General features: G+C 54.3%; 1 protein-coding gene across 1 annotated transcript in view; it reads left to right on the top strand.

Annotated features, from left to right (window-relative positions):
* Nucleotides 1–24,283, top strand: part of MYO5B (myosin VB) — a 382,117-nt gene that overhangs the window by 347,593 nt on the left and 10,241 nt on the right. Inside the window, exons 28-34 of the mRNA XM_060119082.1 lie at nucleotides 2,892–3,131; nucleotides 4,198–4,298; nucleotides 14,272–14,470; nucleotides 15,930–16,023; nucleotides 17,724–17,867; nucleotides 21,414–21,565; nucleotides 22,128–22,217. Of these exons, the coding sequence (XP_059975065.1) occupies nucleotides 2,892–3,131; nucleotides 4,198–4,298; nucleotides 14,272–14,470; nucleotides 15,930–16,023; nucleotides 17,724–17,867; nucleotides 21,414–21,565; nucleotides 22,128–22,217 (1,020 nt within the window). The remainder of the gene's footprint in view (nucleotides 1–2,891; nucleotides 3,132–4,197; nucleotides 4,299–14,271; nucleotides 14,471–15,929; nucleotides 16,024–17,723; nucleotides 17,868–21,413; nucleotides 21,566–22,127; nucleotides 22,218–24,283) is intronic.

Here is a 24,283-nt window from a genome sequence, read left to right as displayed (position 1 = left end):
GTTAACACAGACCCTGCTGGTTAGGGGCTCAGCCCCACAGGGCTGCCCCCTCTTCAGGTGCCAGTCACATCGGTGGGTCCCCAGGACTCTGCTACGATCATGGGCTCCCATGCCCCCCTCCTCAACGTTTGATAATTTGTTAGAATGGTTCACAGAACTCAGGAAAGCATTTTACTTACTATTACTGGTTTACTGTGAAGGGTACAACTCAGGAAAGGCCAGATGGAAGGGGTGTGACGCATGTGGGAGGGGACTCGGAGTGTCCAGCCCTCTCCAGACACCTCCACGTGTTCATCGACCGGAAGCTCCCAAACCCTGTCACGGAGAGGTTTTGTGGAGGTTCCGTTACACAGGCATGATGGGGTTAAATCATTGGCCGTTGGCGTTGAACTCAATCTCCTGCCCTCCTCCTCCCTTTCCTGAGGTCAGTGGGTGGGCTGAAGGCTGCAGGGCTCTAACCCCAGGCTTGGGTCCTCTGAAAGCCCCCATCCTCCAAGAGTTACCTCAGCATAAACTCCAGCGTGGTTGAAAGGGGCTTATGATGATGAATAGCAGAGGACACTTCCCTCACCTCATTGCTCAGGAAATTCCAAGGGTTTAGGAGCTCTGTGCCAGGAACCAGGGACTAAGACCAAACATAACAGAAGATGTTCCTCTCACCTCTAACACTAGGAGGTTACAGGAGTTTAAGAAGCTCTTCCAGGAACCAGAGCCAGAGACCAAATATATATTTATTATTATGTCACATGTATCTTACCTACCTGATACAGTTTCAGTTAAAGTAAAATGTGCCAGTGGAATGGACTTACTTTGAAAAACAGTCCAGACCAGCATGGAGATATGTAAGGCCGAGGGCTCTCCCAGCGTGTCCAGCAGCAGGTGGCCAGGTGGAGGGTGGAAGGCCTCGGGTCTGAGGACAAGCGGGCCTGCATTTACTGCAGCGATGTGGCGGGTGGGCAGGGATGGGTGGGAGGTACAGAAAAGGGGCATTAGATGGAGCATTCCCACTCCCCTGTCTTTCCCAGAGGCTTGGGAGTTGGGAATGTATCCAGTCTGCCAGGGCCACTCAGCCTGGTCCCATTTACAGGACTGCAGATTACTCTGGTAACAGCCATATTGCTCAGGAAAACAGCCCTGAGTCATTCCCACAGCTTTTTGAACAAGTAGGGCCACACTAATGGTATAGGAAGAGGGTGCTAGGTAGGTTTTTCTCTTTTGAATTATTGATTAGACTTACTTTCTCATGTGATATTTAAAAGATTTAACACCTTCCCGGGGGCAGGGGAGTCTCTTGCTGTGATAAATGCCTGTTACGGGGCTTTCTGTACTCCATCCTTCAGCTTCCTTTCCTGAGGGAGGCTTAGCCCCAAAGGAAGGAAAGGAACACGGGATCTTGTTAGGCTATCGGGGCATCAATCTCACCCCTCATTTTAAAGATGATAAAATGGTCTATCCCAGTGGTTCTCTTAAGAGAGGTCCTGGGACCAGCAGCATCACTGGGAGCATGCTAGAAATGCAGATTCTTGGGCTTCAGCCCAGACCTGCTGAATCAGCAGCTCTGGGGTGGGTCCAGCAATGTGGGTTTTAACACACCCTCTGGGGATTCTGATGCCCACTCAACTCTGGTCAGAGCCAGAGGAAACTTCAGCCACCATCTGGTCTCAGTCCTTTGAACCACACCTGAGAAAGCAAAGGTTCCAGGGGTACAAAGTTGTACCTCAAGCCAGAGTGAGGACCCAGGGCTCCTGCCTCCAAGCCCAGTGCTCCTTCACCAGGCAGTGCCGGCTTGTCCTGGGAGTGCACACGGCTGGCAGAAGGAGAATCACCCAGGCTCTGAGTGGCGTCTTAACTCCTGAACTTAATAACTAGACGCACCAGTGATCACCACACCCCAGGGCCCTTCTCATTTCTGCAGAATCACTTGTCTCCACGCCTGGTCCCAAATGTCCCAGCAATGACCACGTGTGTGGTGCAGTAGTGGACCAGCCTCTAAAGTCACTGTGAGCCTTCTCTGCTCCATCCTCAGCTTCCTCGTTCATTAAGTAAAAGGGTTACAGCCAATGATCTCCTAGCTTTGTGATCCTGTGGCTCTGTGATGAATGTGTAGCCAGTGCCCAGTTATCCATGTTCTTGGTTTTCTGTGGGAAATTTTGAATCCCATATATTCCAGGGCCCTATCAGCAATTTATGTGTAATTATCAGACTTTAAATTATCTGACTTCATCTCAAACACACAGTTAAATATTTTACCTAGAAAATTGTAAATACATTCCAAAACTGAGTTTCAATGGTATTTTTGACTCTGTATACAGGCAGTGTTTTCTCTGCTAGCACTGGCAATTGGCATCTTTCCGTATGACCAAAGCAATGTTCTTGGTCTGTTCTCCAAAACACTAGTCCATGTGATGCTCCTTAGAAGGAAGGGGCAAGGAGGCCTCTCTAGACAAATACGTTTAGGATATCAGGCATTTTATATTCTCTCTTGGAAAGTCAAAATATACATTAACATATTAGGGTTCCAGGAAGTCCTGTGTTAACAACATGTTTAAAATTGTTAACCCAGCACTTCCACAAAGAAGGGTTTCATAACCAGATACACCTAGAAATTCGAACCCTACCGAATCACTTAGAGGATTGCAACCGTACAGGCATCATGTCAGATCCTTGGCACAGGTAACTTGGGGGTCTGGGTTCAAGTCCAGGCCCCAGCTTTGACCGCTTGCTGACGTAGTCAGAACGTGTACTGTGTGTCCCGTTGTTAACACGGGAAGGTTGCCCTTAGCTTCCCAGGTGGACGGGGCAGGTGGTGCAGGAAGGTGGAGGAGGAGGCCCCCCGGGGACGCTGCCCGGGCTCCAGGGAGTGATGAGTATGTGGCCGGGCTGCCTTCCAGAGGCAGGAGCTGGAGTCGGAGAACAAGAAGCTGAAGAATGAGCTGAACGAGCTGAGGAAAGCCGTGGCCGACCAAGCCTCAGAGCACAGCGCCGCCGACGGCACCCCTGACACTTACTGCCTCCTGCTGAACCAGCTGAAGCTGGCCCACGAGGAGCTGGAGGTGCGCAAGGAGGAGGTGCTCATCCTGAGGACCCAGATCGTGAGCGCCGACCAGCGCCGCCTGGCTGGCAAGGGCTCGGTGAGCAGAGGGGGCCGCGGGCGGGGCATTGGGGCCACGCTAGGGGGAGAGGTGTTTTTCTTACGTTTCTTTACGCAGGAGGGCCTTCAACCTAAAATAGCAGAGTCTTTTAGAGTCTCCTCTAAAAGTAGAGGAAAGTACCTGCTGTCCTCGCAGCATGACTTTTCACAGGAGACTTTGCTGGAAGTTTCTAGGATCTTCTGAAGTTACTCAGTAGGAACATGTTCAAAGGGAATGAGGCTCAGAATTAGAGTAAACCTGGGCCGCGGCCTGAGCAGCGCCCTTGGCCTGGGTTTTCACCTCAGGTCTTGCCCCTTGCTATGTACTTTGTTTCCCAGGTAAAGAAAGTCTTCCCTCTCTCTCCGCTCTCCCAGGGTGACAAGTGCAACTTAGCGTTTGTTCCTAATGTTTCCCCCTCTTGCACAGATTGAGGAGTGGGCGGGAGGGGCCGCTCTGGGTGTGGGCCCAGGGGCGGGGGAGCTGGGGCAGGTGGGCAGCACTGAGTGTGCAGGATTCCAAACTCAGACAGATCTCAGTCATCTCCTCCGCCTTCAGGGGGCTTTCTCCTCCAGGGACACCATCCTTGCCTCTCCCTCCCCCAGCCTCCCCTCCACCCTCTCTGCCTTTCACAGCCAGGCCTCTGACTGTGACTGTGATTCTCTCTGACTCTCCCAATGTGATTTTTTTTTTTTTTTTTTGCGGTCCACGGGCCTCTCACTGTTGTGGCCTCTCCCACTGCGGAGCACAGACTCCGGACGCACAGACTCAGCGGCCATGGCTCACGGGCCCAGCCGCTCCGCGGCATGTGGGATCCTCCCGGACCGGGGCACGAACCCGTGTCCCCTGCATCGGCAGGTGGACTGTCAACCACCGTGCCACCAGGGCAGCCCCCAATGTGATTTTTAAAAGTCACGTTCCTGCCGGGGATTAACTGCTATTATCTGAAGTCTTCTGCTGCCTTTGTCTTTTCTCAAAGGCTCGTTTTTCTCCCTCTGTGTATAAAGTCTTTTCATGACAATTGTTTGTATAACCAGAGTTATTTATTTTTTAATCTGGGACGTTCCAGGAGCCAAACATCAATGCCAGAACAAGTTGGCCTAACAGTGAAAAGCACGTGGATCAGGAAGACGCTATCGAGGCCTATCACGGGGTCTGCCAGACGAACAGGTAAGCCCCACCTTGCAGTCACTATGCCTGGAGGGGGCGACAGGGAAGGAGCCCTGCCCAGCCTGGTACGTGAGGGCCACTCCTCAGGCATTGACCTTGTGCTCCGCATCAGGGTGTTGGTTTTTATAGGAGATAAATGAGGAAGAGCAGCCTCGGTGAGTCCCAGGCGCTAAGGAAGCCTGCTGTTAGCATCAGCGAGACTCCAGTGAGCACCCCTGGAGCATCCCGAACCCAGATCCTCTGAAAAGCACTGGGGAAGGGAGCTTCCCTGGGAGGTTGGACAGGACGAGAGGGAAGGACTGGCTGGGAGCGACTTTTCTCGTTGAAACAGAAGCAGGTGCCAAGTGAGCCCGTCTGAGTAGTAGCAGAGGGGCTGCTCCAGCTGTTTGCCCCGTCTGCCCACATTACTCAGCCCAGCTGGTGGATGCACGCGACACTGGGCCCCATGCCCTGTCATTTAAGACATGGAACCCAGGCCAGGCACTGCAGAGATTGGATGGGAGAATGTGACCACTACCATACTGGCTAGGAGATTTCCCTGGACTTTAGCCTGGACTAAATTCCAGGACTTTCCCACTTCTGGTCCCCCCTCAAGGGGGAGCTACGCGGGGTTAAGGCAAAAGAGAGTGACTGAGGGAGGCAGCAAGGCCCCGGGACACAGGACAGAGCAGGGCCCCCGAGGTAGTGCAGCTGAGCGCTTGGGAGTGTGCACTGGGGTTCCATTCGCTTCCCAGCTATTTAGGGACACTTCAAACCGCTCAGTGCTCCGTTTCCTCACCTGTGAACCGGGGACGGTCGTAGCAGCCTACCACATAGGGTGACGGAGGTTAGGTGAGTTAGTCCGTGCAAAGCCCTCAGAGCAGTGCCTGCCCGTGATAAGCACGCAGTAAACATCAGTGTTGCTATAGCCACTCTTATTACCTGTGCCTCTGTGGGCACTTGTAAAACCGGAGCTGGCCTTTTCCCTGGCTACCTGTCTCTCTCCCTGAATGTTGATCAATCATTAAGCATTAGTTTAAAATGGCTAAAGACAGCAAGTGCATCCAGAAAGTTGTCAGTAGTGGGCGCTGGGAGTGCAGCATGAACCTGTTTGCAGGAGTGTCACGGAACGACGTGAGGACTTCCCAGGGCTTTGATTCCCAGATCTTCTCACCTGGCCCCTCTTTCTGCGGATGAGAAAACTGAGCTACTCAGGCACACGACGGGCCTGTAACTGAGTCAAAGTAGAATCCAAAGGCCAGACTCCCAGGCTGGGCTGCCCCCAGCCCACTGTGTAGGTGATCAGAAGGTGAGGGTATTTTAGCAGGCCCCCAGGCCTGAATTTCCCAGGAGGAAATTCAGTTTATTTCAAGAGGAGGCAAAGAAGGAAATGAAGGTGAATCTCTGAATGCCAAAACTGAGTCAAGATTTAGTCATTTTAAATCATCTTGGGTGAAGATAAGAAATGAGATGAATAAGAAAAAGGAACACAGGTGATATTTTAAAATTTTTTAAAAGGAAGAAGGAAACTGGGAACTTGGTCCTGACAAGCGAGTGTGCTTATCTTTCTGATTTTCATGGACCATCGCTGTTATCAGCCCGCTTTTTGTTCATCCAGATGGTTGTTAGGCATCCAGACCTAAGTATAGGTATTCCCAGGGGATGCTTAATACCCTGGATTTGTCTTCCTTTGCAGCAATAATGATGATGGTGATAAAATAAAAATAGCTTTTCTTATGTCTTAAAATAATTCAGTTCCCAGCAAACCCAGCGTACAATAGGGAATTAATAGCGTGTGACACCGAGTTAAGTATAGAAAGGAGCCTCTGCCTCGGGGAAGGGAAGCCAGAGGAACCAGTACCCCAGTTGCCCCACACCTGGAAATGACATTGGTGGGTTTGTCTCTCTTCCAATTCCTTGAATCCCAGCAGCAAGGGAGGACAGCAGTGGGCAGGCTGGCAGGGCAGGAGGATTAGGATGTGATTCCTGGAGCCCAGACAGCGAGGAGTCCTTTCCAACAAGGGCTGCTCCCTGCAAAGGTGCTTTGAAGACAGTTGCTTTTCCTGTAATGGAGAGTGTTCTGGTTGAAATGTAAATTGTATTATACAGGGATGATTTTGGAGTTGGGGCGATTGGAGAATCTATGGTCTCCCTAGAAAAACATATACACTGAATTTTGCTTTGATTTCTGGAGGGAGTACAGACACACACCCCCACCCAACCACAGCCCCTCTAAGAGTACTGGTCTCCAAGTTCAGAACTTTTTCACTTGCTAACTTTCATAGTTTATAGAGTTCGTTTTTGATCTTTGCAACTGTGTCTTTTGTTTTCAAATTTGGAGCGAGAAGCCAGTGTTGAGGGCCTGCTCTGAGAATAGCCACAGGACTATGTAAAGCACTTCTGCTTCCAAACGCAGAAGTAAAAGAAACCAGCAACGTTATTACCATTTTATAAATGGCAGAACTCGGGTAAAGAGAAGGCTGGTCCGTGCCCCAGAGCTGGGCTGCAGCAGACAGGCTGGGTGTTTGGAGAGGCCGTCTTCTCAGGGCTGTCTGGAACCAAGTGCATCAGGGTCTTCCAGGGAGAGACGGGCAGGTGGGCTGGGAGACAGAGGTTCCTGCTGCTCTCGGGCTGGCCTCGCCTCTGGGCGTGCACCCAGCTCACAGAGCTGCGTGGGGGCAGGGGTGTGGCCAGGGCTCAGGTCTGGCTCCAGGAACATGTTCCTTTGGCTGCTGGCCCATTCCACCCAAGCCTTCCCAAGTCTGTGGAACTCCAGAGCAAGACTTAGGGTGCCTTCTTGGACCTTTTCTCAGGTCCCAAGAAACCTCCTTGCAGGCCCTCTCCACCCAGCAGGTGCTGGGAAACTACATGAGGCCCTGGGCACAGAGAGCAGGTTTGCAGTTGCCACCTGGGCTTGGGCAGCTGACCCTGGGGTTATTACTCACCCCCTAACGGGCCTGCACAGGAGGATGGAGACCTGGTCTCACCAGGAAGGGGTGTGTGCAGCTGCTTTCGGGTGGCCTGGAGTTTGCGGTTCCTTGGGCCTTGAGCCCCAGCTGCTGCAAGCTGTCCTGCTGGGCAGGGCGAAGGAGAGGCAGCTTGACTGCCCAGCTTCTCTCACAGACCCAGCTCAGCTGCTCTGAGAAGCTCTCAGCTTTCTCCTGGGGGGTGATCATTCCCTTATGTTCCCCCAAATTCTCTTGGTCCTGAGCCGTCGGCACAACTTCTGTCTGCTGTAATTCCATGGCATAACCATATTTATCCACGAAGAACCCCCTCCTCTGTGGCCAGGCCTGTGGTCCCAACAGTCCTCTTGCTCCCGGCATCGGGTTGCTGCCCCCCATTTCTCAGACATCCCGCATCTCTTGGGCAGTTGGGTAGAAGGTCTGGGTGGGAAGTAAAGAAATGAGAACATCCATGGAGCACAAAGCGGTCTTTGTAGAAATGGGACACCGAGCTGGCTGGAACTTTGCCTGTGTCTGTCCATGCGGCGGCAGGTCCTTCCGCTGGGCAGAGGGCCGGTCGTTGGGTCCTAGGTTTCACAGTCTCTGCAGAGGGAAAGTCATATTTTCTGGTGCGCGCCATTTCCAGTTTTAGGTTGTATACGGCCGATCTAGAAGACACCTCTCCGATGACACAGCTGAGCACTTTCACTCATGGTGAAGGAGGAGGCCGGGGCCGCGTGGGTGATTGGCCCGGGCAGGAGCTCCCTAGCCGAGGGGAGCCGTTGCCTGGGCACTGTCAGAGGCTCTGCCCGCTGCTTACTCTTGTGTGTGTCTCTGGCCTCTTTGGGAACAGGGCTCAGCACAGGGGCACCTACCTACACGGGAAGTTCTCCATGAATATGGGTTGGTATTAAGTTACATCAAGGACTTAGCTTTATTTTAAAATGTAATTTCCCGAGAGCTTGTTTGGGAGTTTCCTTCTCAAACCACTAGGGGGCGCTCCTTCCCCGGCCCTCGCTCCCAGTGGTGTGGAGGAGGGGGAGGGAGACCCCTTCAACGGGAACAAAAGATGGGCCTGGAGTTGGTTGACTGGTTTTTTTTCTTCTTCTTCTTCTTCTTTTTTTTTTTTTAACATCTTAATTGGAGTATAATTGCTTTACAATGGCATGTTAGTTTCTGCTTTATAACAAAGTAAATCGGTTATACATATACCGATATATATACATATATGTTACATATATACATATATGTATATATGTTTGGTATACATATATACCGAACATATATACATATGTTCCCGTATCTCTTCCCTCTTGCGTCTCCCTCCCTCCCACCCTCCCTATCCCACCCCTCTAGGTGGACACAAAGCACCAAGCTGATCTCCCTGTGCTATGTGGCTGCTTCCCACTAGCTATCTATTTTACATTTGGTAGTGGATATATGTCCATGCCACTCTCTCACTTCGTCCCAGCTTACCTTTCCCCCTCCCCGTGTCCTCAAGTGCGCCTGATGTCCTGAGCCCCATGGGACGACTGGGCTGCACGGCACTCTAATCTTTGTGCATGATGCCTGGATGTTATTACAGAATTAGGAATGCTAACTTCCTCACCGCAGGGCTCAGCAGTACACGCGTGCCCCCCTGCAGAGGGAGTCTGCTGGGAGCCGTAGGAGTGCAGGTACCCTCAGAGGCCTGGCAGCCCCTCCTCGGGGTCTGGGGGGCCAGCCAGCATAAGCCAGGAAAGGGCTTGAGGCCAAGGCCAGGAGACAGGGCACCTGCATTCTAGCCTAGGTGTCAGTGTCAGGCAACTCATCTCCCCCTTGGTGTCCCTGCACATGTGGAAATGAGATAGTTGGAGGAAGGGATCCCCGAGGGCCCCTTCAGCAACGACACACCCACCTCTGGGCCTGACCCAAGGATGACTCGAACTGTGCCAGGAGTTATTCCCAGTGACCCGCCCTCTGGGTTAAAGCACTAGCTCCGTAGTCGCTAAAAGGCCCTGAGTTCAATGTAAGTGTTAACAGCTGGGAAGGGAAAGGCCTAAGCTATCGGCTCCCCCCTTCGCACAGCCCAGGCCACATGTGGATTGGCAAGGATAATGGGACACACAGACCGGCTGAGAGCTAAGCAGGGCGGGGACAGCAGAGTCTACAAGCAAAGGCCGTATCTGGGGAAGCCAGGCCTGTGTGAGGTCCCAGGGCAAACACCCAGCCGGAGGGAGAACAAGCATTACCAGGAGGCAGAGGCCACGGAGTGGCTCCCAAAGCACACTCGTCACTAGCTTTCCCTCTGCTGCTTTTCATTGACTCCAGAGCTGGGCCTGCTGTCTGTGTGACCAGCTGTGCCCAAGAAGCAGCCTGGGAGAGCCCCGCAAGGGCTGGGCCCTTCCTCGTGAGGCGGAGCTGGGGGGAGATGTAGTGGGGGGCTGCACCCCCAGACCTCACACACAGCCTGACAGCAGAGCATGGCCCAGTGGCTGACCATGTCCAAAGGTGCTCCTGGGGACGATTGTCTTCCTCCTGAGGGTTAGGAAGGGGTTACTGGTCCCGATAGCAAGCAGTGTGAACGCAGCTCCTGCTTCGTGATTCCTGCCAGGAAAGCTGGGATCCAACCAGCAGGAGCAGAGGCCTCTGGGAGCAGGGACTGAGGGGCCGAAATCTAGTGGGGACAGCAGGGCTCTGCCTGCCGCCCACCACCCAGTCCCGCTGGCCTTCGAGGGCCTCACGTGTGCCCGGGGCTGTGTAGGGTTGGGGAGGGTCCATGCTGGGGGAGTCTGTGACATGTGCCTGGTCTCCAGGAGCTGCGCTGCTGGCACTGGGCAAACACGGGGCAAATGGAGAGGATAAAATAACTCGCAAATAGGAGGCGTCTGGCCTCCTGCTTTCCCAGTTGAGTAAATAGGAGTAATGCAGTTGGGTCCCAAGGTTAAGGGGAGAAAGCTCAGTGCTCAGCATGCTGGTTATTATTAGCATAGTTGTTATTAACTGTTCCTTTTTTTTTTTTTTTTTTTTTTCTTTGCGGTACACGGGCCTCTCACTGTTGTGGCCTCTCTCGTTGCGGAGCACAGGCTCCGGACGCGCAGGCTCAGCGGCCATGGCTCACGGGCCCAGCCGCTCCGCGGCACGTGGGATCCTCCCGGACCGGGGCACGAACCCGCATCCCCTGTATCAGCAGGCAGACTCTCAACCACTGCGCCACCAGGGAAGCCCTGTTTCTTTATGCAAGACTGCAGTGAGGACAGGAGTTGAGATGCGTTAATACTTTTCTGCCCTTAAGAAGTGACAGGAAGGAAACACACATTGAAAAGCAGGCAAAATATGTGGTCTCGTTCCCTGTCCTCTCGGAGCCAGATGTCCCCAAGGTGCCGCCCTGCTGCTCCCCAGATCCGGCATCTGGGAGGCCGCCGCCCCCGCCCTGTACAGTTAGCCCCTGCTCAGTGTCTGCACCTTCCACCCCGCGCAGGTCCTCTCCTCCCTGCCCTGTTTGCATCGCTCCTGATTCTCCCTTTCTTTTCCCAGTCCTCCTGGTAGTGGGAAGGGCCGTGGGTGAGCACAGGTGAATGCCTCTGCCCCGCCCATGCTGCTGATAAGCCGAACAAGTGCCACCCTCTGCTCTGTCCTCAGGAGCATGCTTTCCGGCCTGGGGTGATCAGTGATCCCACAGGAGGAGGTGCCGATGATGGGAGGGAAAGGAGGGGAGCTGGGCGTTCTGGAGCCTCCCTTCCTGCCTTTCCCCACCTTGGCTGTGGTCTCTCTTCCCCGGGCTCTCTGCTGCCCTCTCTCCCTCTACACTGGACGCCCTGTTTTTCTGTCCTTTATTTCTAGCAAGACTGAGGATTGGGGATACTTGAATGAAGATGGAGAGCTCGGCTTGGCCTACCAAGGCCTAAAGCAAGTTGCCAGGTCAAATTGTGCCTTTCTTCCTGTGTCTGCTCTGTTCTGTCCGCTTGTGTCTATGCTTAATTGTTTTTCAGCTGGAGTGGAGGCAAGGGCACAGTTTGCGGGGGTGAGACGGGGAGGGGTGTGGGTGGGTGGCCCCTTGCATCGTCGTCTGTCACTTTGTGTGAAGGCTGCTTGTTTGTGGTAACACTAGATGGCTCACTGGGACCTTAGAGTCCACCGGCTGCAGCTCACCCACTCTGCAGGTGAAGGAATAGACCAGAGGGAGTTAACATGGCAGCAGGCGCACAGCTCTCTAGAACGAGGGGAACTTAATTCTGTGGGTTTCTGAGTCTGTGCTACTTCCGTGCTACATATTGACCATCCTGACTGCAGGATCAGCCAAGAGCATCGGCTGCATTTGTGCTGCCGGCCGTGCTCCAAGCACAGGGGTCCTGGCAGCCTGCCCTCCAGCACGTGTGCCAGTCGCCATTGCAGTGACTGCCTGGACCTCATAAGAGCTGACCAGCCCAGCGCCCAGTGTGCTTCAGGGTCGCCATGTCTGACCCTCACCGCACGCTCACGGGGCAAGGACACTGGGGCTTGCAGGGTGTGAGGAACTTGCTGCTTGAGCAGAAGATCCAGAATGCGAACCTGGTTCCATTTGCTACTGGAGCCTGAATCCGTAACCCTTTTGGCCATCGGCCCTGGGTGATCAGCTTAGCAAAGGAAGTTAGACGTGCGCAGAATTAACACAACCTGGCGATCACATCGCACGTTTCCTGCCAGCGCGTGGCTTTTCAGGGCTGTGGCATAGCTTCGTGCACTTGAGATTCCCAACAATAGGCTTCTTTCCCAGAAGAGGAAACAGGCTGGGCGAGGTGGCATGAGTGCTGTGCCCAGCACCCTCGGCCTGATGCCGGCGGGCTGCAGCAGGAGCCCGGTGCCTCTCACATCATCTCCCGAGTTCTGCCTGCTGATGACGTCATGGAGGTCCCGTTACACTATCAAGAGCCTCTCTTCTTGGCAGAAGAAGGTTGAGGTCAGCTGGTTCTCGAGGCAGCATGTCTCCTGGCTGTGGGTTCAAACATGGCCCCACCTGTGAGCAACGTGACATCTGGCTTCATTTCCTCTCTGGTAGAATGTGGATCAGAATCAGACCTGCCTCCTCGGGTCATTGCAAGGAATAGATGAAGGTGAAGCACTTTGCACGTGCCTGCCACGTAGAAAGCATGGAATAAATATTAGCTGCTACTTGTATTATAGTGGCTATTTTGGAGTAAGATCAAATTCCTGTCCCATCTAGAAGTTTGTTTTATTTTGGGTTGGGAGGGGGAATAGGATGCGCTTTAATACATAAAGAAATGAATGCATTACTAAAACAAAGAAGGCACAGCCCTATGCCTCAGGAGATCCAGAACCAGATCTGCCACTGGCAGTGGCCTCAAACCTCTCTCACGTTTAGTTTTCTCACCTGCTTAGGCAGGGGTTCTCCGACTTTGCACAGAACCCTGGACTAAGTCACCCAACTACAGTCTACATGGAGGGTAAGAAAGGTGTGAGCAGCAAACTCACAGTGCAACCCGGAAACTAATCCTTTGGGCAGAGTTCCTAGAGCCCAAGCGTTCCATTAAATTTATAACTTACTGGTGATTTCTTTTAGTTTATTGTAGCCAAGATTGGATGTTATCTAAATATTGTGTGACCCTAAAAATGCTGGTTCAATTACCAAGTTACTTTCCACAGTCCTCGCATTGTTGTTTTCCTTTGGTGATGCTGCCTGTGATGAATGGGTGAATCAGTCGTACCTCCGTCATTTCTTCATTCATTTGTGTCACTTTGCTGAGAAGCCCCTGGGGCCAAGCACCGCACCTGGTGCCACTGTGGAGCAGACCGAACACGGGCTCGCTTCCATCCGGGACTTCCCGGTGTAGACTTTCCCCTCTCTCTTGCTCCCTTGTAGATTTGCTCCCTCCTGTCTTGTGGGAATCATCTCCTCCCAGAACGACAGCAGAACTGCAGAAACATGGAACTGTCTCCTAGGCACTTCCACGGTCCTGACTCTGCTGAGCTCTGGTCACAATCTTTATCTGCATCCCAGGGAGAGGGTGGGGTGACCAAGTCAGGAGGCTTTGGATGAAAGTTTGTTCAAGTAGTTACGCCCAAGAAGACAGCATCATAGTCATATCAGTAATTAACTTCCTGAAGAGGAGGCTGCTTCGGAACCTTCCTTAATTCCTTACCCATTCCCTCATAATAGAAGGTGTCTCCCAGAATTGCCCAGAGAGTCTCCCGAAGCTTCTCCCCAACCTTCTCCAGATCTTCTCTAGGTCTCTCTGCTTCTTGTCATGACAGCAGTTGATCTTAAACCTCCCCCCAGATCATTTGCAATTAGTCTTAGTTTCTGTTTTGACTGGGGGAAAAATGTATATAAAAGGCCAGAGATGAAGTGGGTATAAGGTAAATAAAAAGAAGGGATCTTTCTATAGAGAACAAACGTGTGGACACCAAGGGGGGAAAGCGGCAGGGGGTTGGGGGTGGTGGTGTGATGAACTGGGAGATTGGGATTGACGTGTATACACTAATATGTATACAGTAGATAACTAATAAGAACCTGCTGTATAAAAAATAAATAAAATTCAAAAATTCAAAAAAAAAGGTAAAAAGAAAGGATCTTTCTAAAACTTGCAGAGAATCTACTAAAGGGAAAATATGCAAGTAATACAGCTAGTTCCGTCTACCAGAGTTGTCTTAGCAAGGAGATTCTTGTGAACTTTGGGCAGATATGGATGCTTTTATTGAAAAGATGCTATAAGAAATTTATTTCTGCTGATGATATTTTGACATGGAGACAGTCTCTCAATCCCAGACCAATAGGCTGTGCTCAGGAACAAAGAACAGAGGGATGAGGGTGGTTGAGAAAAAGGCCGAAGGCCGGGGGTGCTGTGTGTGGCCTTGACTCCCTGTCGTCCCAGAGGAAGGCTGGCCCGCTTGCCTGCCCAGCCCCGTGGACCTGCTCCCCTCCGTGTCCGTCCCCTGTTGGTTTCATGCAATTGCTGCTGCTGCTGCTGTGTCCCTGCTCGGCTGCTGCCCTGTTGCGTGTCCATGTGTGGCCCCTACTTGGGGGCACAGACACAAGCCACCCGGTTACCTGCCCTCCTTCCCGGGTGCAGGTTGCTGGAGGCCCAGCTGCAGGCTCAGAGCCGTGAGCACGAGGAGGAGGTGGACGGTCTCAAGGCCCAGGTGGAGGCCCTGAAGGAGGAGATGGACAGGCAGCAGCAGACCTTCTGCCAGACGCTGCTGCTCTCCCCAGAGGCCCAGGTGGAGTTCGGCATCCAGCAGGAGATGTCCCGGCTGACCAATGAGAACCTGGTGAGTCGCCGTGCCCCGTGGAGCCCAGCTCCGGGAGGTCACGTTCTAGAAGAAAAGGGGACCAGGAGTGGCCTTTCGCCAAATGGACAAGGTTCATGTGCTTGGCCCTGTGGTAGGAGTAGAGAGTCTAGAAATCTACAGTCAGCACGTGTTTGTGGAGCTATTTTATTTATCTGTTAATGTATAACTAACCTCCCCAAAACTTAGCAGCCTGGAATAGCAACCACACTTTCTGGGTCAGGAATTCTGGCAGGGCTCAGTGGGGGTGACTTGTCTCTGCTCTCCTGTGGTTGGAGGGGGCTGGAGGACGCGAGACAGCCTCAGTCCTGTGTCTGGGGCCTCGGTTCCCCTCCACGCGATCTTCTCTCTGCACACATGTGGCCGTCTTTCATTGGACCACCATGGGCTGCTTTACGCGGCAGCTGACTTCCAACAGGATGAGCTGGGAGGCCTCTTAAAGTCTAGCCCCAGAACTGCCCAGGGTTGCTTCTGCCACATTCTGTTGATTAAGACCAATCTGGGCAGATTGAGTGATGGGGATGGACTCTTCCTCTTGCTGGAGGGGAGGAATGGTTGGTAGCCATCCTGGCAGTAACCAAAGGAGCCGGGCAGATGCCAGAGAAATGAAAGACAGTCTCTGTCCTCAGAGAGCTAACAGGCTAGTAGGGGAAGCAAGACATGTTAAAAAAAAAAGAAGAGAAAGAAGATGGTGTTTCCAAAAGCATGATTGTACATGGGATTAACAAGCATTACAGAAAAAGAATTGTAGGGGAGGCTTGACCTGAGGCAGGAGGCACTAAAGGGACGTCACCCGTGCAGAGGAGGAAGGAGAAAGGGAGTCCAGATGTTTTCCGAGGTTCCACAGGGGCATGTTTGCTTCTGTCTCCTGCGTCACTCCTAGTCACAGTGTCTCTGACGGTCGTGGAGCTTCCTGCCTCCACTGCCCAGCTGGGTCAGGGTGACAGTAATGCTGTTCCAGGTCCCAGGGGCTGATTTTCTCCCTGTGGTGGTGGCTGCTAGGAGTTAGGCAGCCACTGAGGGGCCCAGGCCAAGAGCCTGTTTTGCTTCTGGGCCCCAGGTAACCTCGCTGGCCTGCAGGCTCGTCCAGCTGACACCTCCCCACTGCACTCTCATGCCTTCACCTGTCCATTCCTTCCCAGGGCACCTCCCAGCTACCTGGGGACCCTGAGGCTGAGGGTCTCCTGGGGGTTGGCATGGCAACCTGAGGAGGCTTGGCCTAGAGAACTGTGGGTTGGGCAGGGCGCCAGGCAGCCTGAGCCCAGAGGAGTCTTCCGTCCAGGCTGAGAGAACACTGTGACCCATCTCCCACTTCATGGGTCCAGACCCGGAGCCTGGCCTCCTTGATGGCTGCCTGTGAGCCAGGCTGGGCCCCGGATCCCACCCCTGCCCTCCAGGGCAGGATTAGATCTGTTCTCACACTGCTTCCTCCTGCTTTTAGGACCTTAAAGAACTGGTGGAAAAGCTGGAGAAGAATGAGAGGAAGCTCAAAAAGCAACTGAAGATTTACATGAAGAAAGTCCAGGACCTGGAAGGTAGGGTGTGAGTACGGGTGTCGTGAGGCACAAGCGTGCTCGGCCACCCTCAGGGAGGGGGCTGCCTGCCCACCCCAGACACTTCCACTTCCCCCACCTGCTGCCGCCCCTGCCCAGGGCAGTCCCGTGACAGAATCACGCAGACCCCAGGAGCTCACCCAGTCTCAGTTTGCCGGAACCTGCACTAACGATCCACAAACGTAGCAGGTGTTTGGGTGCTGACTCAAGCTATGCGGGGAGGGGCAGCTGAGACAGTGGCCTCTGGTCCTGCGTTCAGAGGGCTTAAAGCTGGGAGGCAATACCTTCTGGTTCGAAAGAATGTTCCATAATATAAAGCCCCAAACCACGGGGGCCCTTCTCCACGCTGCAGTACTCAGGGAGAAAGGTCAGTTCTGTGGTTAAACTTCCCAACTGGAATCTGGCCCAGAGAAGTCAGGCAGAGATTTAACTCAGTCTCCCAGAAACCCCCAGAATGTTCTCTTTCCTTGACTCCCCACTGCAGATCTAATCATGTCACTCCCTACCCTTCTTGGCACATCCTGCCTTGCTGGGAACCTCTCTTTGTCCCCTCACCACCTGAGGGGGTGGGGGAAGGATACCCCCCCATCCTTCCACCTCAGCTCAGGAGTTACGTCCTCAGGGTTCCAGTCCCCTCTTTTGCTGTCCTGACACCACACAGCTACGTCACAGTTCCCATCATAGGTATTGTTTAATCACCTGCTTGTGTCCACCTGCTGCTCTGGACGAGGCTGTAGGAGGGCAGGGCTGTGTCCTGTTCAGCCTTGGGCCGTTGCCCCCATACCCCACATGCCCTTCTCCATCTTTGGATTTCTCTTTTCTGTTCCTAGAGTTTTGTTTTGTTTTGTTTTGTTTTTTGCGGTACGCGGGCCTCTCACTGTTGTGGCCTCTCCCGTTGTGGAGCACAGGCTCCGGACACGCAGGCTCAGCGGCCATGGCTCACAGGCCCAACCGCTCCGCGGCATGTGGGATCCTCCCGGACCGGGGCACGAACCCGTGTCTCCTGAATCGGCAGGCGAACTCTCAACCCCTGCGCCACCAGGGAAGCCCTGTTCCTAGAGTTCTTAAACTCCTGGTCACTCAGGCTTTTTCTTCTCCCCCACCTCCTCCCCTCCCTCTTTCCCCCTCCCTCCTTCTGTCCTGTCCCCTTCCTCCTTCTCTCCATCCCTCCTTCCTTCCCCCTCCCTCCTTCCCTCCCCCTCCCTCCTCCCCTTCCCTCCCTCCTTCCTTCCCTCTCCCTCCTTCCTTCCCTCTCCCTCCTTCCCTCCCCCTCCCTCCTTCCTTCCCCCTCCCTCCTTCCCTCCCCCTCCCTCTCTCTCCCTCCTCCCTTCCCTTTCTTACAGCTGGGTGGAGAAAAAGAAACAGCTCCCCAGCCGGATGGTTGTATATCCTGCACCTCACATCCTTCCCGAGTTTTCTCTGGTCCAAAACCTGCCCGTTGCCATTTTGGGTGTTTCCCCAGCCCCTGTCCTGAGTGGCCCCCAGTGCCTGATGCTAAGCTCCTCTGGTCACACTTGGAGTGTGGCCCAGGCTGCAGGGACAGACCATGTAAGGAGTGTGACAGCCCAGAGAACCCAGAACCCTGGGGCCCCAGGCCCCAACCCCTCCCACCCGAAATGACCCCGCCCCCGGGCCTGAGCCTGGAGGTCTCAGTTCATCCTCCATCCCTCTCTCCTGTTCAGCTGCCCAGGCACTGGCCCAGAGTGAGAGGAGGCGCCATGAGCTCAACAGGCAGGTCACCGTGCAGCGGAAAGAGAAGGACTTCCAGGGCATGCTGGAGTACCACAAGGAGGACGAGGCCCTGCTCATTCGGAATCTGGTGACAGGTCGGGCCCTCTGTGGCATCCCACCCCCAGCCCCTCCTCCTGCAGCTCCTGCACAGCCCCCATACCACAGACACCCCCGCCCTCTTCCTCCTCCCCCATCCATCCCCCAGCCACTCTCACCCACCACCTCAAGCTGCTGCACTTCTGACCAGCTCCCAGGTGATACTGATGCTGGGGCTAGTGTGTGGGCTGCCCCCGGGGCCGCATGCAGGGCTCTTGGGAGCTGCTCTCCTTGCCAGCCCGGGGCCTGGTTTACCAGTTGTACCAGCTCTGACCCCTCCGGTCTTATATCCCATCTGGCTGCAACATGCCAGCCTTCCTGCTCTGTGTGCAGCCCAGTTCATCAGCTGCCTGCAGAGCCGGTAGGAAGAGTCCTGGACCAAAAAAGGAGGGATCTTTGGTGGTCTGGTCCTCTGGCCCCTGAGCTACTAGCTCCAGTCTCCAGTCTCTTAGTTTTCCCATCTGTAAAATGGGGATGAGGATACTGACCCCGCCCACCCCACACTTGAAATATGACAAAGGTGAAAGTGCTGTGTTAAAGCTGCGAAACCCTTCTCGAATGTGAGGAATTCAAAGAGGTGGTAGCTTTTGCAAGGGTATTTGGAGTTCAAATAAGAGGTAAATCTTACTTTAGAGAAGTGTACGTTTATGGAAGTCCCAGTCTGCTGAGCACTGGGCCAAGGGCTGCAGGAAGAATGGAGCATGACTTCAGCCTAGCACAGATTTTGCTTCAGCTCTTTGTTTTGGGTATTTTTAGTTGCTGAGTATTTTGCTCTTTTTATAAAGGTTAATTTCCCCACAATTGCCTGACTACTAAATGTGATGTAAGTTCACCTCACATTTCCTTAACCAGGCTGCATCTTGTTCAAACACCGTTAGGAATGAGCCTTTAATCTCTGATGAATGAAACTCAAAGTTCAGAGCATCAGAGCAAAAAGAATAATAACGGTGGAGGCTGCTTGTGCCAGCCAGTGGGTGGCTCCCTCCCCCGTCATCGCTCAGGTGGCCCCAGGCAAGCTCATCTGCTAAGCCGCCTGCACACAGCACCTGGTCACCTTCCCTCCAAAAGACCCTTCCACACGAGCACCAGGATTCCACTGATCACGGCTCAGGCACCCAGTGTTGGCTGGTTACTGTGGACGATGGAGAAAAGTAGAGCCATGGTCCCTGCCCGCAAGACGCTACCATTTAGCTGCTACGGGACTCAAATCACGATAGAAAGTTCCGAGGCAGGACAAGCTATCTGCAATCTTCATACGGGTCAGCCTCGAAGCAAGAAGCTGTAGGATGGAGGTCTGGGCCTTAAAGCACATTCTTCTGTATAAATGTTATTGGCATTCTAATTAGACCCAAAGGCCAATCCGCAATCATCGGTTAAGCCTAGGAGATGCCCAGATGTTAACCAGGTACCTGTAGTATTATGGCCTGTAGGTGTATTTGAGGCCGGGTACCCACTGGAGAAGCTGGCAGCACATGTACAGCCCCAAACCTAGGCGGCCCTGACCCTAGACGGCCCTGGCCCTAGACGGCCCTGGCCCTAGGCGGTCCTGACCCTAGGCGGCCCTGACCCTAGACGGCCCTGACCCTAGACGGCCCTGACCCTAGGCGGCCCTGACCCTAGACGGCCCTGGCCCTAGACGGCCCTGACCCTAGACGGCCCTGGCCCTAGGCGGTCCTGACCCTAGGCGGCCCTGACCCTAGACGGCCCTGACCCTAGACGGCCCTGACCCTAGGCGGCCCTGACCCTAGACGGCCCTGGCCCTAGACGGCCCTGGCCCTAGGCGGCCCTGACCCTAGGCGGCCCTGACCCTAGATGGCCCTGACCCTAGACGGTCCTGACCCTAGGCGGCCCTGACCCTAAACGGCCCTGACCCTAGACGGCCCTGGCCCTAGACGGCCCTGGCCCTAGGCGGCCCTGGCCCTAGGCGGCCCTGACCCTAGACGGCCCTGACCTTAGACGGCCCTGGCCCTAGACGGCCCTGGCCCTAGGCGGCCCTGGCCCTAGACGGCCCTGACCCTAGACGGCCCTGGCCCTAGGTGGCCCTGACCCTAGACGGCCCTGGCCCTAGACGGCCCTGACCCTAGACGGCCCTGACCCTAGGCGGCCCTGACCCTAGACGGCCCTGGCCCTAGGCGGCCCTGACCCTAGGCGGCCCTGGCCCTAGGCGGCCCTGGCCCTAGACGGCCCTGGCCCTAGACGGCCCTGACCCTAGACGGCCCTGGCCCTAGGCGGCCCTGGCCCTAGACGGCCCTGGCCCTAGGCGGCCCTGGCCCTAGACGGCCCTGACCCTAGACGGCCCTGACCCTAGGCGGCCCTGACCCTAGACGGCCCTGGCCCTAGACGGCCCTGGCCCTAGATGGTCCTGGCAGAAGATCTGAGAAGTTCCCCCTTCCCCTCCCCCAGCCCCCCTGCAGGTGGAGGGGAGGTGGCCTCCCTCACTGCCTTTCCAAGCCTAGAGGTGGCTCCTGAGGCCTGGGCTGGGTGGAGCTTGGGGGTGGCGGTCATGAGGGTGTGGGGTGAGGCCTGGGGGTAACAGTGAGCACGCCTGGAGTCTGAGGCCCGTGGCCTTGTGCCCGGGCCTCGTGCTCGCCTTTCATCTTGCCTCTCGCTGGACCTTTCCTCCTCCTGCTCTGGGCCCCCACCAAGCACTGCTGCTCTCAGCCTGGTCTGCGCCTCCCCGGGCCTCCTCTGGCATGGAAAGCAGTCTGACAGCTTCTCCCTGGCCCTCCAAGAGCTTTGGCAGGAAAGGACCAAAAGGCTGAGCAGGAGTCTGCAGTTCACGGGGAGGCCCACCGGCCACTTCCGGTCCTGCCAGAGCCCACGGGGTGGCGGTTTAGAGGAGTTGGGGGGGAGGGGAGGGGGAGCAGCTGTCCCTGAGCGTGGCCAGGCTAGCGCTGGCCGAGAGGGAGGCGGCGGCGTGGGGAGGGGCGAGCGGCTGTGGCCGGTCCGTGGCCTGCTTGACCTGCTGCCCCCGAGACCGTCCGGGCGGCGGGCGCTGCCACACGGTTGCTGAACCGAGCGCCGGACGCGCTAGATGTTGCTGCAGCTCTCCCAGCCCCTGGCACGCGGGCTCTGTGTGCGGGAGCCGGCCTCGCCTTCTTGCTGCCGCAGGGCCCGTGTGTCCCCCGCGGAAAGTGCTGGTGCAGAGGGGTGGGAAGTTCTCGCCCCGGCCGCCTGGTGAGGGAGCCAGCTCCCGTCTCCAGCCGGCCTCGGGCCGCGAGCCCTTCTTACCGTGTGTAAACTCAGGCAGGGAGCCACCTGTGGATTCTTTTCCTCCGTGTTGCAAGGACGAGGACTGAGGAGGCTATTGTAAACAATTAGGAGCATGATTTGTGTTTGTTTGGGGTTTATAACTATAGTTTCTGAAACTACCGGTAGTCAAGGTCCGAGGGAATCTGTGTATCAGGGCAGCTTCTCCCCTGCTCCTCCCCCAGCCCCCATGAGGAGCTACAGGAAAATGTTAAAATTATTGGTCCTGCAGGCCAGGATTCTTACAGCCCCGAGCATCGGCCATACATCTAATTCTTGCTCTTTGTTGCCGGTAGACCTGAAGCCCCAGGCGCTGGCGGGCACCGTGCCTTGCCTCCCTGCCTACATCCTCTACATGTGCATCAGGCACGCGGACTACGTGAACGACGACCTCAAGGTGCACTCCCTGCTGACCTCCACCATCAATGGCATTAAGAAGGTCCTCAAGGTCAGTGTCCAGGCTGAAGGTGGTGGTGTGTGGGGAACTCGGGGAAAACAACAGCTCCCCGTTGCTTCTTTCTGTCTGCGTTTTGTGATCGCGAGTTCTCCAAAATCTCCAGCTCTGAAGGTGAATGACACCTGACCTCTAGATAAACAGGATACCAGAATATTTCACCCTTTACCTTGGATCGCTGATGGTGAGAACCTGCCAGGCCAGCTGGCCCAGTGCTCACAGTAGAGCCCAGGGCTGCTGGAGTCAAGCTCGTCTGTGTCACTTGGCTTTGTAGTCGTCAGCTGTAGAGGCAGCTTGTCCCCCACGTGTGTGGACCACTGATCAGGGGACCAGGGCTGGGTCGTACATCATCCCCGGGAGTGGAAGAGCAGTAACGCAGCCTCGTGGGGACGGCTGTCTTCTGTGTGACTGTGATTAGTAAGGGCCCGCTTGCCATTGGATCTGCTTTGGGCCTACTGGGTAAGAGAAGGAAACGTGGACATGGAGGGACCAGGTAGGCATTTGACCAGATGGGAACCACTTACTCATAACCAGGAGCGTCTTTTTCTTTTCACAGAAGCACAATGATGACTTTGAGATGACGTCGTTCTGGTTGTCCAATACCTGCCGCCTCCTGCATTGCCTGAAGCAGTACAGCGGGGATGAGGTGAGTGTAAGATAAACGCAGTCCCCTAAAGTGCACTGAAACACCGTCGAGGTGCCCCGTGTTCTTCAGCAGTTAGGCCCTCATTGCCTTGGGCACAGCAACACGTGTTCCACTTCAGAGCACCTCAGATCTCAGGTCAGAATGGAGGGCAGAGGTTTCGGTCATAGAAGGCATCTCTGTTCTGTCCAGATGTCATTCTGAGCTGCTTTGTATCCCTTGAAGAGAGGGTGTGAGATCTTTGGAGCACCTCTGGGACCTCAGGCTCTGGGCGTGCCTTCTGCACCTGTTCACTGGAGGCAGGAATAAGGCAGGCCTTGAGGACCCCAAGGGCCCCTGGAAAGCACCCTGAATGAATAAGTGGATTTGTAGGGAAATGAATTTATGTAACCCATCCATCATCTGAGAGCCCTCAGGACTCCCCCTGAAAACGCTGTGACCTTAATTTTCTGAAGCAGTCCTAGAAGAGCCCCATTTCTGTGAATGCTGGCAGAAAGCTCAATTGTCTGGGATGTCAGATTGTCTCCTAAGCCAACCAATTAGTTTGTCCATTTTAAGACAGACAGAGATGGTCCAAGAGAAGAGGCGCAATGTAATTGAACTACGTCTGTGCAAACTGACCCTGAGGCCCAGCTTCGAGCTTCTCACCAAATTCAATTCCTTGGCCTGAGGCCCAGCTCACCCCATCACTTAATGTTCTGCTCTGGACCTCTAGGGTCCAGCTTTATCTAGAACTCACCATTCCCACTGCTGGTCCTTGAAAGAACTTTTCCCATGCTCTGCATTCAGCCCAGTGACCTAGTAACATACAGCCCATTTTCATCCTAATTTCTCCGGTGAGAATCCCAACTCGTCCCAGGCACTGCCCACTCCCAGTGCCCTGCAGGCCTCCTTGGCTTTCCTTCTCCCCTTCCTCACATATCTCACTCTCCACCCTCCCCAAGGCCAAGACAGTGTGAATCAATGTAGTGCAACAACTTTGAAAGCTTTCTTCCATCTTTGTGCCAGAACAAGTTTTCACAGACTCTTCTCCCTGGGGTAATAAAAGGGTATGCCATGCCACTCAGTGTTGCCACCCTTGGAATGGGACTTGACTCCATCTCTCTCCTAGAATCAGAACTTTGATACAGCTGCTTTTATTATGAAAGGGAGTGGGTTAAATATTAAAGAAATAGTGTTGACTGTATTATTGGAAGAAATGGGCTTCATTTCAAACCAGATGTCCTCTATTCCATAACCCTAATATTATATACAAGCTTTTACTTTAAGCAGAGAACTGCATTTAAGGTTATCTCATTGAGAATCATCACCTGACCCAATGTTGTCTGTACCCTGCAGGGAACATTACATAGGGCTAGGGAGGACCAAGAACTCCATTACGTTAGGCTATTGTTTCACGTGCTTATATTCCCAGGGACAAGACTTGAACCACAGCGTAACCATATCTATGTAGCCTAAATAACAGCTATCTTGTTATCCCCTCTTCTGCCTGCTTTTTTTTTTTGGCTGTGTTGGGTCTTCATTGCTGTGTGCAGGCTTTCTCTAGTTGCGGTGGTGTGCGGGGGCTACTCTTCCTTATGGCGTGCGGGCTTCTCATTGCGGTGGCTTCTCTTTGTTGCGGAACATGGGCTCTAGGCATACGGGCTCAGTAGTTGTGGCTTGTGGGCTCTAGAGCGCAGGCTCAGAAGTTGTGGTGCACGGGCTTAGTTGCTCTGCAGCATGTGGGATCTTCTCGGACCAGGGTTCTAACCCGTGACCCCCGCACTGGCAGGCGGATTCTTAACCACTGCGCCACCAGCGTAGTCCCTTCTGCCTGCTTTTGTTTTCTTTAAAAATTGATGTGTGATTTGACAGTATGAGAGGCTTTGCTGGGGATAGTTACCCTTTTGAAAACATTGACCTTTTGGCTGCTCTTGGTTCCCCTTGGCCTGAATACAGAGAGACATTGGTCACATGAGTCCTTCTGATATTAGCAACTCTTTGAACTTGCATGTTACTTCATCTTGTTAACATAGAAAGCTAAGAAGACATAGTGCTGTAGCTGTGGAATCGTTTCAGTTCATCCATTA

The sequence above is a fragment of the Mesoplodon densirostris genome, chromosome 15 (genome assembly GCF_025265405.1).
Source record: "Mesoplodon densirostris isolate mMesDen1 chromosome 15, mMesDen1 primary haplotype, whole genome shotgun sequence".
Lineage (NCBI taxonomy): Eukaryota > Metazoa > Chordata > Mammalia > Artiodactyla > Ziphiidae > Mesoplodon > Mesoplodon densirostris.
The sequence above is the reverse complement of the archived record's forward strand: the minus strand, read 5'-3'. Positions and strand labels throughout refer to the sequence as shown.